Source organism: Lasioglossum baleicum, unplaced genomic scaffold (assembly GCF_051020765.1).
Source record: "Lasioglossum baleicum unplaced genomic scaffold, iyLasBale1 scaffold0021, whole genome shotgun sequence".
In the NCBI taxonomy this organism is placed as follows: Eukaryota; Metazoa; Arthropoda; class Insecta; order Hymenoptera; family Halictidae; genus Lasioglossum; species Lasioglossum baleicum.
This window is the reverse complement of record NW_027469081.1, coordinates 73,391-85,828: the sequence shown is the minus strand read 5'-3', so window position 1 is coordinate 85,828 and position 12,438 is coordinate 73,391. Positions and strand designations below refer to the sequence as shown.

The following is a 12,438-nucleotide window of genomic DNA, read 5'->3' as shown; positions in this document are numbered from 1 at the left end:
AGCGCGAGCTAGACGCGTGCAGCCCGGCGCACCGGCAGCCGAGTGTCGGTGGCACGCCGCGATATCGCAACGAACAAAAGTTTCTCGATGATATGAATCCTCGCCAATTTCGCGATATAAGCTTTGGATATGTTGTCAATACCATGATTCTGAACAACATTTCCCTTTACAGTTTCTGTCGATCGGCTTTAGTTTACGATGTTATTGTAAAAATTTGTAATTGTAAATCGATCGATGTAAATACTATCTCTTCGCCGATTTCCATGAGCTTTATTTCAAAAGAAAAAGATATTTAAAACATCGAATTTATAACATATTTCAAGGTCATCGAAATCGGTGAGGACGAGGACCCACATCATCGGCAACTTTACCCGAACGATAGAAGAAGCACAAACTTATTGAATTAGAAACTCACTTATTCAGCCGTAAATCCATTTGACTACCACATACAACAACCACCACACTTTCACATAATTGTTCAACTCGTAGCACACTTTTATAACTCGTATCGATAGCGAACGAAATTACTTACTCCGACGCGGAAAGAGTTCGATGCTCTTCGCGAGTGCCACCGTGCACGCGTCTTTTTCAAAGGAAAATGTCGCTTGAAATGATCTCAGGAACCTCCCATTTTCGGCTCCGGAGGTAATTTTGAGATAAATGTATATCGATGCATAATAGCGAATTATGTTATTTGTTTACAGCTGAGCATCGGCGTGTCGGTGCTCTGTCTCCCATGGCTGAGATGGGCGCAGCCTAATCTCCATAGGCCAATCAAAGTGAACCTCGTGTTCCCAGTCTTCTACATTATTGCCACTCTCTTCGTGACAATCGTGCCCATGTACGCCAGTCCAGTAGAAACAGGTAACAAACAATCTACCCTAATTGATCGAAAACAACCGACAAATCTATTCATTCGATACCTTTTTTCAGGTTACGGTTGCTTGATGATCCTAACATCCGTGCCAGTGTATTTCGTGTTCGTTGCATGGAAAAACAAACCAAAATGCTTCCAAAAAGGAGTCGGTAAGTTGAACATCCATCAACGCTAAACCCCTAACACTGTTGGTCAAATGATTAGTTGTCCAAATTTATTTTATCGTACTTTATTTTATCGTAAACACGCGTACCGTACCGATATGTGTCCCTTCAACAAAATTACACGGTTAAAATGATTCACATAATGTATCGTTCTTTTCACAATGAAAGAATCTTGATAAGTTAAATAATGCCGGTAACATTCGACTGGCAGTGGTAGATTTAATGTTAACAAAAATTTTCTAATGTTAGCCTTTTAATCGATTAAATCGTTTACATATTGAGTTGTTGAGTTTACTATACCCCGTGACCCCGTGTTACTATGTTCGCTTCTTCCTGGCTAGAATCGATAAATTAGGACCAAGAAGAATAAGTCTTAATCAATTGTTTTGTTCTGTTTTTCTGTATTCTGTTTTCTGTTTTCTGTCTTCTGTTTTCTGTTTTCTGTTTTCTGTTTTCCGTTTTCCGTTTTTCTGTTCAACTAATTTATTCCCGCAGGCGCTGCTACCAAAACCTTGCAGAAGCTGATGGTAGTCGTCGGACCAAAGACTAAGGTTCAGAACACACTCAACATAATTTTACTCTGGTCAAGCCACGCATGCTTAGCATTCATTTTCGAATCACGGACAGGTTCTCTCTCGGGGGCTTGTTGCTTTTTCGATCGCCGTGCATGCTACATTCGCGAAGCAATCCGTTTCTGAAACCGATATATCGCCGTACTCGTTGCACGACACGCACGATTATTCCAAGTAGGAGAGATCGGGGAGGGTTGGTACGCGATGCAATTCTCTGGACGATCTACATATACAGGGTGAGTCCGAAGAAACAGAACACTTATATATCTCCGTTACTTTTCGTTGTACAAAGAAACTTCTTAGGACAAAGTTACACTGTTTGAAGGGCCACATGTAACGGTGTAAGGGAAAACATTTTCGAGGTCATTTTTTTATGAGATTTCAAGGTCATCGATATCTTTTTTAATGGAATAAGGTATTTTTTAATACATCAATCGATGCAACTGGACATTCGTCATAAAAAAAAGTACTAACCTATATGTATGTCGAAAAGTTAGTAGTTGACGAGATATTTCAATTTAAATAACTCTAAAACACCATTACTGTCGTACTAAGACGTTACACAAGTAAGTAAACGCTAATATCAATTTCAATTTCAATGTCAATTTTTCAATTTCAACTTTAACTTTAACTTCAACTTCAATTTCAATATCAACTCTTCAATTTACACTAGCAAGTAAACGCTAACGTCTTATTGTTAGTACTCTAACTATAATGTTTTAGAGTTATTTAAATTGAAATATCTCGTCAACTACTAACTTTTCGACATACATAGGTTAGTACTTTTTTATAACGAATGTCCAGTTGCATCGATTGATGTATTAAAAAATACCTCATTCCATTAAAAAAAATATCGCTGACCTTGAAATCTTGTAAAAAAAATGACCTCGAAAATTTTTTCCCTTACGCCGTTACATGTGGCCCTTCAAACAATGTAACTTTGTCCTAAGAAGTTTTTTTGTACAACGAAAAGTAACGGAGATATTTAGGTGTTCTGTTTCTTCGGACTCACCCTGTATATGCGCCATGTGCGGACATGTATTTCCTTTAAGGCTACAATAGTACCGGGTGTATAAAAAGTATTGGTCATCCGTTCTAGGGGTGAATCTACACCTCTGGATCGGTGGACATCTCAAAGAGAAACTTGTTGTTTTTTTTTATATCAACATCCTTTTTCCACTCATCCAGAAGAGAAAAAGCTTGAAAGAAGCCACCAGGGCCCGCTCTAGCGGTTACGACGCCCCGGGTAAAAAAAACAAATTGCCGCCCCTTTTTAAGCACTAAGCACCGCGGTGAACAATATGACCTTTTTTTTTTTTAGCAAAATTGTCTGGCAAGGGTAGTCTGAAATTTTCTATTAATTGAATATTTAAAACATCATTATTTTTGTCACACTTACAGCCAGAGCCAAAATGGCGCCCCTAAATTTTGGCGTCCCGGGCAAATGCCCGGGTTGTCCCCCCCCCTAGAGCGGGCCCTGAAGCCACATGTTATAAGAATATTAATCCAATAATATTATAAAATGTTACCGTACCTCCACCGTTCCTCCAGCGGATTAGGCGGTACGTTTAAGGGGAACGTTTAATTAATCCTTTGTTTTTTACCATGATTAAAGCAGCGTAATTTATGTAATCGATTCAAACAAAAATTGCATAAATGAAACTCTGAAAAATCCATTTGCCTCGGTCTCTCCTATTCTAAAAGAAGAAGAAAAAATCCAACATAGCGACAAGTGCACTCCACGTGCCTCATTCTTGACTCTTTGAACCACACTATCGCACAGCTGACTGGCGACGCGCGTCGCGTCGCGGCAAGCGAGTAAACAGATTTTATTTTCCTAGACCCGAATTGACGTCTCAGCGATTACTTTTTACGACTTTTCGATAATCCCGATTTCATCCGTGCTGCAAGCAATAACATATTATGTATTATCATTATCCATCGTCTCAGTTTGCTAAAACATCTTCCACCGTTGATTTTGCATGCTGCATTAACAGAACAACGCACACTAACTTGTACACACTCCGGTGCACCGGTAACGACGAGCGTATCCAATTTATTATTGTGGGAGTGATTCTGCAAAGGAGTCTAATCGCTCTTCTCTCTCGCTAACAATCTCGTCTGTCCACTTTCGTGTGGTCGTCACCTGATGACAGGTGACTGGCAAGATACCGACAGTCGTCCGAGTGTGACAGGACAACTTTCATAAAATGTCTCGTGGAACATAGGAACTTTTGACGATTGCTAGAATTACCGGACACAGATTAAAATCTGCCCGATTACTTATCGCAAAATTACTGTGTGAATATCAAAATATTTTTATTACAATTGTTGTATATCGCGTGTCGTACATACTAGTGTTTTTTTTACAAAAAAATTAGTATTGTACATTGTAGTATTGGTTTGAGACGATGTTTAAACATTTATAAAATGTATCGCGATTTCCGTAGGATTAAATTAAAATTGCTTTTAAAGAAAGGAAAGAAAAACTCTCAGTTTTGATTGTATCAGTGATTCGTATTCTCCTCGTAGTTTTGTATTCGGTGTGACGACTGCACGTAGTAATTAAAAAATTGTATCATCTGTTTTTTCCAAAGAAAAAATATCTGAGGTGCATCGTGCGTCGTATTATACTCGTAATTGTATATGACTACTTTTTAGGAGTGCGCGGGTTCCCGAAATTTACGGGAACCCGACAGTCGAGTCGAGCCGGAGAAAGTCGAGCGAGCTCGAGCGAGTACTCGAGACATCTGAATGTTCGAGTAGCTTGATCGCATCGAGTAGCTTGATCGCATCGGGTAGCTTGATCGCATCGGGTAGCTTGATCGCATCGGGTAGCTTGATCGCATCGGGTAGCTTGATCGCATCGGGTAGCTTGATCGCGTCGGATGCTTGATCGTCACGGATAGCCGGAGACATTCGGATTACATTATTACATAGATTAGCCAAACTCGGACGCGATCTTTTTATACTCGTGATTAAACATACGATTCGTAATTCGCACTAATGAGGTCCTAAATTATGTACTCGGTTTTATAAGACGAAATATACAATATATGTATATATATATATATATATTTCGGTTGTGGATTTCGGTTTCGGCTATGGTTCTGATGATTTCGATGATTTTTTATAATGTTATACAAATCAACATTTTGAACAAATAATTACAAAAATTTGTATTATTATGTATTATTAAACTATTATCTATTATTATTCTTTATTTGAACAATTTTTTAAATAAGTAATCTTTTGTAATATTTACAATTTTATTTATATACTCATTATTTAAATACGTATTTATTATTTAAACAATTATTTAAATAAATGTTTATGCTGCAAAATATAATGTATACAAATCCGTTTGTATACTTATTATTTATATAGCTATTTATTATTATTTATTTAAACAATTTTTAAATAAATAAATTTTTATAATGTATAGAAACTTGTTTATTTTACATTATTTGAATTATTGTTTCAATAAGAATTTATTGTCAAAACGATTATTTAAATAAATAAATATCTGTAATATATATATATTTATATAGGGGGAGTTCCCCTAGCCCCGGACAGCACCTAGTATCGGACATTAGCTGTATCTCAATAATCTGAAATGCAACAAAGTCGTTTTAACCGTCAAAACAAAGGAAAGGCTAAAACAAACGACGTGCGGAAATTGCACGTTTCTGTCGCGTGAACAAAGCCATTAAAATCATTCGACTGTTAGCGTTCTTGTAAAAATATTATAAAAGATTACTTATTTAAAAATATTATAAAAGATTACTTATTTAAAAATATTATAAAAGATTACTTATTTAAAAATATTATAAAAGATTACTTATTTAAAAATATTATAAAAGATTACTTATTTAAAAAATTGTTCAAATAAAGAATAATAATAGATAATACTTTAATAATACATAATAATACAAATTTTTGTAATTATTTGTTCAAAATGTTGATTTGTATAACATTATAAAAAATCATCGATATCATCAGAATCATAGCCGAAACCGAAATCAAATTTAATCACGAGTATAAAAAGATCGCGTCCGAGTTTGGCTAATCTATGTAATAATGTAATCCGAATGTCTCCGGCTATCCGTGACGATCAAGCATCCGACGCGATCAAGCTACCCGATGCGATCAAGCTACCCGATGCGATCAAGCTACCCGATGCGATCAAGCTACCCGATGCGATCAAGCTACTCGATGCGATCAAGCTACCCGATGCGATCAAGCTACTCGATGCGATCAAGCTACTCGAACATTCAGATGTCTCGAGTACTCGCTCGAGCTCGCTCGACTTTCTCCGGCTCGACCCGAACCCGTATATGCGGGAACCCGCGCACCCCTACTACTTTTTCATTGAAATGATGATTCCACTGTTACTATGTACATACATAGTAATATAGGTGTATGTATATGTATGTATATTGTATATTCACTGTATGTACACTTTACACGTGTCATATGTATACATATACTATGCATCACCTATTCGACCATTCGTTTTTATATTCAGATTTATTATCAGTTCATTTGTGGTGTATACATACACCTATGTCAGGGCTCGGAATTATTGACTCGCGCGACGGTCGATTTTCGAAGGCTACGCTTCCCGTCTCCCGTCTCCCGTGGCGGTCCTACTTCTCGATTCTCGAGAGCCAATTGAGGCGCGCTATTCGTAGCCTTTGAAATTTAGCTTTATTAGCTTAGCCTTATAAATATGAACAATATAATTGAATTACGACGTATGGCCGTGTACACATCTCAGTTGTGTTTCGCTTTTGAAAAGCAGGCTATTGGTTTGATTTCGGTGCAACGAATTAATACAACGTTTGTTATTGTTTTATTGCAGTAAGCACCACGAAGTTCCTGCAGAAGATAATGCTGGTCGTCGGCAAGTCGAAACCAGCTCAGGTTTAACCGCGGTCAGAGCGTGTCTTCAACCTCTTCAGGGACGACTTCCGGTTCGAAGGAAACGAGAAATGGCGAAGGGAAATTTTCAGGACGCTCGCGCTCGGAGGACATTGTTATTATTGTATATGTGTGTCTATGAAAAAGTCGATGTAGAAATATTTCTTCAACCAGGACTGCACTGGTCGATTTAATTTTAGGCTGGACCGAAATTTTATCATTAAATTTACAAACCAGACCTTCCAAGAAGGTCAGAAATTCAAAGAAAGGTAAATGTAGCTTTTTGAGGGGAACCATCTCGGATAACCTTCACCTTGACCAAACATATGTTGTCAAGGACAACATTCTTATCAACTTTTGATTCGAAAATACATAGTACATATTAGCAATAGCTTTTTGCAAATATCTCGAAAACTAAGACCGAGCACCGGGTAGATGTAATGACAAAAGTTGTTCAGAATGTTGTCCTCGACAATATATGTAAGGGTCAAGGTGATCCGAGATGGGTGGGTGTAGCGGCTCGTAAGCAAACCAGTTGAAACTCCTAGCTGCTCCAATCGCTCTTTTTTCGCGAATATCTCGGGAACTAAGGCCGAGCGACGGTTCATTTATAAAGAAAAGTTGTGCAGAATGGTGTCCTTGACAACATATGTCAAGGTGAAGGTGTCATCCGAGATGGCTCCCCTCAAAGCTACGTTTACCCAAAGAAATCCTTCAGTGGGCTTTCCAAAATACAACTGAATCGACGATATTAAATCTTGAAATATGAAATAATCGAATGAAAATACGTATACAATTTGGATATCATTCTTCGAGGAAAAAACGCGAGGACGTCCTGACACAAGAGGCAGCCATATTGACGCAGGACGTCCTGCAAGAGCGCCTCGAAAGTTGCTCAACAATGCGTACGCGCGCGCACCACGAGATCTCGTTTGCTCCGAATGTCGTCCTCTGGATGCGATGTCGAACAGGCTTCAAGATATGTATATCCGCGGTGACGTATGACCAAAACGATTCCACTGGAGGTGCAATATTATCGTCTCATCGATCAACAGAATTATTTTCCTTTCCGAGGGATACTCGAATAGCAATATTCGAAAGTAAGCATTAAAACAAGGCGCGTAATATTCTCCTCCGCTGGATAAACTATTCCCACCCATCGCAATATGGCGGACATTCCCGACGGTGTTGTTTTCCTTGATTAGTTTTCCTGCATTACACGCATCATTATTTTTGTTTTATCTCGATCCTTCCTTATTTTCCATTAAGCCTAGCTCGTATTTCAGTTAAGAGTTGAATCTTTTTTCAATAGTAACTAATCGATAATTTATTACATTTCTTTAACTATCCGCCATGCCATCTCTTGGAACACCGAACAAGCGTTCTGCGATTTATGATCCTCGGTTTCGATTGATCATTTTCGAAAATCGGGGGTCGGAAAACGAAGGACGCGCGGCAACGCTATCGTTACGCGCTGACATTTATTGTCGAAGTCGCATAATAATAATGATAATGATAATAATAATATTGTATTTGCATTTACTGCTATCGATGGCGGCGTGCGGCGGGTATACATATGTATGTATGTAAGTATGTAAGTATGTATGTATGTGTATGTATGTATGTGTGTATGTATGTATACTTGTTTGCACAAAGGAGTGTTCACTGGTTTCAAAGATTCGGAGATGTATTATAAACATTGCTCCAAGTTTTAAAAGATTATTTTATGAGTTTCGTGTGATCTGTGTGAATTTGATTGTATTAGAGGAAAATCGCGGACTTTTTCAAGTTCAAGTTGTTTGTTCAAGGTATCAAGTATACTAACAACGACGCAGAAAGTTGTACAAATAGTATATGCATCGATAGAATATTAATTTAAACAGGCAGTCTATTTATTTCGCGTTTTAGATATATTTTCGAAATTTAGTAAATTCTACTTGAGCCGATTTTCAACCAGATCAATGTTCTATCTAAATTTTCATTTTCTGCCTCGCAACTATAAAAACCGAAAAATATGTATTAAAAATGATAGTATGTTGTGTACAAACACGAAGAAACAACGCACGCCCCACCATGGAAGCCACTATACCGCGTCTGACGAGCAACTTTTCCATTAACAAAAAGATATCGCTGGTTCAAATCTGATTCGCTGCGATCAGCGAATCTCGAACGTACAACCACAGAAGTGATTCTGGCTATGCAGGATACGTTTAGGTTTAACGGACAAACTTGTGTTAACGAATTAACTACGGAACCCGGAAAGGTTCTCTCTCTCTCTCTCTCTCTCTCTCTCGAATGGATCGCAGACAAACTTACGACCGTGCACAAGAATGCGCGCGCAGTTGCTATATGTATGTATAATTGTAAGAGAGTATATCTCGCGCGAGCATACTCTAATACTTGCGTCGTTCGACGATTTAGATTTTTTATACTTTTTTAAGTCTAGATCTGCGGTAGTGATGGTTTTTAGCCCCGGTTCGTCGGATCGGATCGGATCGTTTTATTTTCGTTTCCCGCGTTTTCCTATTTATCGTTTCGCGTATTTTTGTACAAACTGTATGCATGATGTATGTGTTTTTTCCGGTGAGACGTTCTCTCTCCCTTTAGTCCGTTGTGTAGTTTATCAGTTCTTGATTGGTTTACGGTCCTTCTTTCCTTTACGATTATCAGCTATTTAGGATAATTGTATATTGTTAATCACGGAAATGCCACAATTTCTATTTTCTATACGTTTACAAGCGCTTTTGAAGGAAACCCGGATTCTCTTTACCGTAGACGTAGATTAAATCAACTACGAGTTTTGTACACCTTCTCGTCTTTGTTGGCGGTGAATACTTTTAACTTACAATTAGATTAGCTCATTAATTGTAGTTTCTTTTAGCGGGAATAGAGTTCCTAATTTGACGAACATATCGCGGTAGTTATTTGCACTCTCTGCCCCTGAATTTTGAAGCTAGCGATGTCTGCATCGGTTCTAAATTACGTGATTCGAGTCTTTCATTTGGAACCCGGTTACTTTTCACTTTTCACTTTTCGGTTCACTTTTTTCCTCGAAGATTTTGTATTAATCATGTCTAGCGTTGATCCGTTAACCGGCTGATGTTTCCAAAAATGATTTAGAGAGTGCTTATACATTATTATTTCTAAATACAAGAGAGAGTTGAAGGAATTTATTATTTGCTTTGGTATTAGTTAAGATACATGTTTTTGCTTAACAGCGTAGAAGATGCTAACGATCTATTATGTAGATTGTAGATGGTTTAGAATGCCACACAGAGCTCGTAAGATTGTCCTGTCTGATTTTTCCAAGTTATTTAGTTGAATCTCGCAACCGTCATCGCGCTTTCCATCGTGTCGACAAGACTCGAGCTTTCTCCTCATCCACCATCATCTTGAATTCATAGCGAGCGCCGCACGTTCATTTTCGCAAGTCGCCGTTGATTTCTGGAAACGACTGCCGACATCGTGGACATTTCAGAGCAGATCTTCTAGAAAAGATAAAAGCGATTGTCGTTACGGATATATGCATTGCGGCAAAATGTACTATTGTGTGACTGTAAACAATAATACATTTTAGGCAATGTAAAAATAGCACAGCAATTTGTTAAACGCGGTATCTATGTATAGGCGCAGCCTGTCGAAGCGGAAATCCGTGACTCTCCCGCGCCCGCGCCCGTGCCCGTACGATGTTCGATTATATCTGACAATGAAACAGAGAACGTCGAATTTGAATGAGAAACTGAAATTTCATGGAATTTCAAAGAATTACTCGAGTGCATAATTCGAAAAATACACGAGCATATCGGTAGTGAAACATTTTTCGGACCAACTATTTTCTACAGAGTGTTCTAGAAAACCGGATCAGATGAACGATTAGTAGGTAGCTTGTCAAGGTGATTCCATCCCTTCCCTTTTACAAATATTACGCAAATATCCTTCCGATAATTTTTCCAATTGTACATATGTACTTGAAATATTTTCTATTCTCCGATTGCGTATAGCGTAGTAGCGAGGGAATGACACACCTTGGCAGGTTGGACTTTTCTGTTTCATCAATATAATCTAAGAAACCATCTTGATGCGTTTCTCTGCACATGGCTCTAAACGACATTAATGGTTTAGTTTTAGTGCATCGAGTTAGCTTCGGCGATTCATCGGAAGCATTTTCATTCAAGTTTAGAGACGAATTTCGATTATAACGAATCATCGAATCTTCGTAATGTCAACAAAATTTCCTATTATCAAAATGCAGATATATTGTGCCGGAGCTGTATCGGTTGCAATCGTTTCCGTCATTCCGCATTCCGCATTCCGCTACCTACGTGTATATGTATATTCTCTCTCTCTCTCTCTATCTCTATCTCTATGTATACAAGGCGCACGTTTCGTGTTTCGTCCATCATGGATTCCCATCAAATCAAACATACATCAGATGAGTGTCTATCGGAGTCAAATTGTTATTTTCTTCGTAGCTCAGCATATTCTACTTGTCATTATAAAATTTTTATATTTAAAGGAAGTTGAGACATATTTCAAAATGAACATTGTTCAAGTAGATTGTAGATTCACACGTTACGTCACGAACGGCTTTTACAAATTCGATCTCTTTGCAGCAAATTTTGATAATTATCCCAAAGCAAATATTGCAATATTCTTTATTCAGTTTTTAACGGATGCAGGTCGACTATCATGATTGGATATCGATCACTATACATATATCAATTGATTAGTTTCAAAAGGTGAATAGAACATATTTGTGAGTGAGGGAGAGGGAGAGAGAAGAACCGCGCGCGCGCGCAAGGACTGACAGTAGAATTAGATATTCTTTCAAATAAGTCAACTCTTCGGCCACTGCATTTTCAATCTTTTTCCTACAAGTAATAATCTCGGAAAAAAGCTATTACAATACATTACTACGAGAGAATTTATTTGATTACGAATTCAATAGTAAAAGTACAATAATTCGGTAACGGTAAAGTGTTACTTTAAACGAAGATCGCATATTTTTACATGGGAATTGACCAGCAGCCGATAGACACTCCGACATGCGTGACAATAAGCATCTACTAATTAGTTAGTCGGAGAAACTGAGTAAGCGACGAACACGAGTGAAACCAGATACCGCATTTTTCTATTGATCGTTTTGTTTTATTTTTTTCTTTTTCTTATGTATTCCGGGTCTGCGAAATATTAGCCTGTACTTGAAGAAGAAGAAGAAGAAGAAGAAGAAGAAGTTTGTTGTCTGTATAGTTCGCTGTGCGTGCCATGACCCGTGGTTGCATCGTTTATGCTCGAACGCGTGAACTTTGACATTAGAATCAAGAAGATAAGAACGTTGTATTATTTTTATATTGTACATACAATATCAGTAATATGACAGCGTACAATTTTTTTCGCCAGTGAGAAACGCATGATCGCTGACTTCGATTTTGAAGGAATCCGGAAGTTAGAAGGTAATGCTAGATATAGACCGGAAATTGCAAGGAATTCTAGAGCGAAAGATGAGCAAGTCTGAACAGCAAAAATTCTGCAACCATGCCATATTGTCATGCGAGCGTTTCAGAAAGAAACGAAACGCGTTTCTTTTTTTTTTGTTTTGGACGTTTATGTGACGTTCGAGAAAGAAAATGGATCGCATGAAGCGCAGTAGCTTAGAATCTAAATAAGTCTGAGGAACAAAAACAGGAGGGTCTGAAGGACAAGCGAAATGTGACAATATACTATATTGTATAAACATTGTGCATTACTTCTGTATTCCTCTTTCTTGTCCTGTGAGATGCATTTCGGTAAATCAGCTGGCAATAACATTGAACGCAGCGTTAACAAATGATACCCTTCAAAGCTGCAAATACTGGGGATTATTATAAATAAAGAAGTTCAATGGCCAATTATCCTTGGAAAA

The 12,438-nt window shown here is 38.0% G+C and overlaps 1 protein-coding gene across 4 annotated transcripts in view; it reads left to right on the top strand.

Moving 5' to 3' along the window:
• The window catches only part of LOC143219284 (large neutral amino acids transporter small subunit 1), a 39,165-nt gene extending 26,893 nt beyond the window's left edge, over window positions 1-12,272 (top strand). For 2 of the 4 annotated variants that reach the window (XR_013011288.1, XR_013011287.1), the window contains exons 9-12: window positions 705-864; window positions 934-1,026; window positions 1,537-3,914; window positions 6,478-12,272. Coding sequence is in view for 2 of the 4 variants with exons in the window: in XM_076445299.1 (XP_076301414.1) it covers window positions 705-864; window positions 934-1,026; window positions 6,478-6,545 (321 nt within the window). In the remaining 2 variants the exon portion in view is untranslated. The remainder of the gene's footprint in view (window positions 1-704; window positions 865-933; window positions 1,027-1,536; window positions 3,915-6,477) is intronic. The other 2 variants (XM_076445300.1, XM_076445299.1) reach the window with 2 other exon arrangements.
• Window positions 12,273-12,438: the final 166 nt, after the last annotated feature.